At 56.5% G+C, this 2,718-nt stretch overlaps 1 protein-coding gene across 1 annotated transcript in view; it reads right to left on the bottom strand.

Moving 5' to 3' along the window:
• Positions 1-391, bottom strand: part of Ppp2r2a (protein phosphatase 2 regulatory subunit Balpha) — a 63,461-nt gene extending 63,070 nt beyond the window's left edge. The window contains exon 1 of the mRNA XM_023714626.1: positions 95-391. Coding sequence (XP_023570394.1) covers positions 95-101 — 7 coding nt within the window. The 5' untranslated portion in view covers positions 102-391. The remainder of the gene's footprint in view (positions 1-94) is intronic.
• Between the last annotated feature and the right edge of the window lie 2,327 nt (positions 392-2,718).

The raw sequence follows: 2,718 nt of genomic DNA, 5'->3' as shown, positions 1-2,718 counted from the left end.
GCAGCACGCGCGGCCCGGCGATCGCTAGGGGGTGATGGAGGGAGGAGGAAGGAAGCGGCACCGGGTCCGTAGGCGAGGGCCATTTCTCCTTTACCTGCCATGTCGCGCTGCAAATGGTGACCCTGCTGGGTTCGTCGGGGTCTCCGCTTCCCGAACTCACCCCCCTCACCTGGGCACGGGGGGGTCGAGGGCGCGGATGGCGGCGGATGGCACCTGTGGGGGGCGGGGGCGGGGTCCGGCCGACGGGAGGAGGGGCGGGCGGGCACGCTCGCCGGCGGATGGTGGGCTTCAGTTCTGGGGCGTCCCTGCTCGTGCTCCTTCACTGGCGGCAGCGGCGGCGGCTACGACAGCGGCGGCGGCGGGCGGCAGCGGCAGGCGACTCCACTTTCAAAATGGCGCCGGCCGGCCTGGCCAGTGACGTCACTCAGGGCGGAGCCGCGGCGGGGCGGAGGGGGAGGGGCGGGGCCAGTGCGCGGCAGGAAAGGGGCGTGGTCGGGCGCTGCGCGGCCACCGCGCTCCTCCCTCGTGCAGCCGCGCGGTTCCCGTGCGGTGTCAGCTCTCCGCTTGGGGTCGGTGCTGCTGCGCAGCGCGCTGTGAGGGACTCTGGGTGTCCAGTGAACGTGCTTGCCCTCAGGGACTCGCGGCGCCCAGCGTCCTGCTGAGCGATGCCCCCCTTGCTGCTGAAGAAGGTGACGCTGTGGGTGAGCCCGGGGCCGCTGGACAGCCGTGCAGACTCAAGTTGGCCAAGGTGAAAGTTCACGGAGCTGACAAGGTCATCAGTGGGCCAGTGCCATGTGGGTGAATTAGATCACCTTCGTGTGCAAACCGCTGGGAGGGGGTACGGGTTTGACATCCCAGCACTCTGGGAGGCTGAAGCGGGAGGGTCGAAAGTTCCAGTCCAGTATGGGTAGCTTAGCAACTTAGTAAGACCCTGTCTCAATAAAAAAGGGTTTAGGATGTACTAAGGCGTCAGCCGGGGTAGGATTTCGTTGATGCCACAGCCGCTGCGTACCGTGTATGCCGGATGCCCCTCTGCAGTGCTCCTGACGAGGGCCGCTCACGAATTTCACATCCGTAGAAACACCCAGAATCTGACCTTGAGGCCCCGAGGCGTGATATAGGCAGTTAGGAGCCGAGAAGAGAAAGACATTTACACTGCCCGGTTACCTCCCCAAATGCCTTGAACCAGGACTTTTGTAAAACAACTTAGAAAATTCTTTCGCAACGAACAGTGGTAGTCATATTGTTCTGACGCTTCATCGGTCTCCCCCAACCTTGCTGCCTTTCCGGGGCTCCTTTCCCGGCTCCTGCCCCCAAGCCCTAGTGTGCATGTTAGGTAGGTGTCTCCCTCCCTGTCCTGGCTTCCTTCTCAGCCTGCCCAGTCTCCTGCGCGGTGACTGTCGGCTTGCCTTTGGCAGCTGGGTGCGCCCCCCTTGGAACTGCAGGCCGTGCCTCCCTGCCTGTACAGCCTTGCTATGGCCGTCCGGTGAGCTTTCCAGCCTGGACTTGGAGGTCCCGTCTGGGCTCTGGCCACAGCACAGTGGTGCTCCGCTAGAGCGCTCACATTCATTCTCTTTCTCTCCTCAGCCATTAAAACCGTCTGATGCACTGGGCCTTGTGGTGCAGGCCTGTAACCCCAGCACTCTGGAAAGCCGTGACAGGGGGTTCATGAGTCTGAGTCCATCTCGGGCCATTTAATGACTTCACAAGGATCTCTCTTAAAATTAAAAAAAATATATATATATATATAGATATATAGATATATAGATATATATATATTTGGGTATAGCTCAGGGTGAAGCTGCACAATTTGTTGGGTTAATGGATGAATAAATAGATCCTTGGCTTGGGAAAGACCACTAAAATACTGTTTCCTTAAAACTCAAGATCCGGCCAGCCAAGTAGCTCAGCAGATTAAAGCACCTTCAAGCTGGCTCAACCCCCAGGCCTGGCGTGCTGGACCCACCCCTGGGGTAGGCTGAAGTGGCAATTGAGATGCGGTGTGGTGGCGCATACCTGTAATCCCAGCTCTTGGGAGGCTGCAAACAGGAAAATCACTACCAGTCTGATCTAGTAGTGAGACCCTGAGCACCCTGTAGACCCTTCCCTAAAATACAGAAAAAAAAAATACTCTCAAGGTCATATATTTTCACTCATTCTTAACTGTGGAAGAAAGGTGTTTTGCAAAGCATCTTGGTCATTAATTAAGCAACCGTTGGTTAAATGTGTAAATCATACATAGATTTGTCCCAGCTCCTTCCTAGTGGGCCTTTGTCCCTGAATACATATGATCCCGGAGGACACTGTAGAATCCCATTCCCTCATCCACGTGCTATTGTACACTTTTATGTGAGCTTCTAGCAAAAGCTGCAGGGTTGGGGCTCTGGCTTGGCAGAAGAGCTCTTGCCTTGCATGTACAAGGCCTTAAGTCTGATTCTTAGCACCACCAAAAAACAAAAACAAAAATTTGCAAGGCCAGGCCTGGTGGCGCACACCTGTAATCCCAGCCGTTGGGAGCCTGAGGCAGGAGAATCACTGAAAAGTAAGGGCAGCCAGAGCTACAAAGTGAGTTCAAGGCCAGTCTGAGCTTCATAGTGGGACCCTGGGGGGGGGCGGGGAAACACACCTGCCCACAGAAAGATGCACAAGGTAATGGTTTCCTGCAGAACTGAGCTGAAAACTCAATCACATCCAGAGGAAAACTCCAAGTCCTGATAA

Source organism: Octodon degus, unplaced genomic scaffold (assembly GCF_000260255.1).
Source record: "Octodon degus isolate 3935 unplaced genomic scaffold, OctDeg1.0 scaffold00036, whole genome shotgun sequence".
NCBI lineage: Eukaryota > Metazoa > Chordata > Mammalia > Rodentia > Octodontidae > Octodon > Octodon degus.
This window is presented reverse-complemented; position numbering and strand designations above follow the sequence as displayed.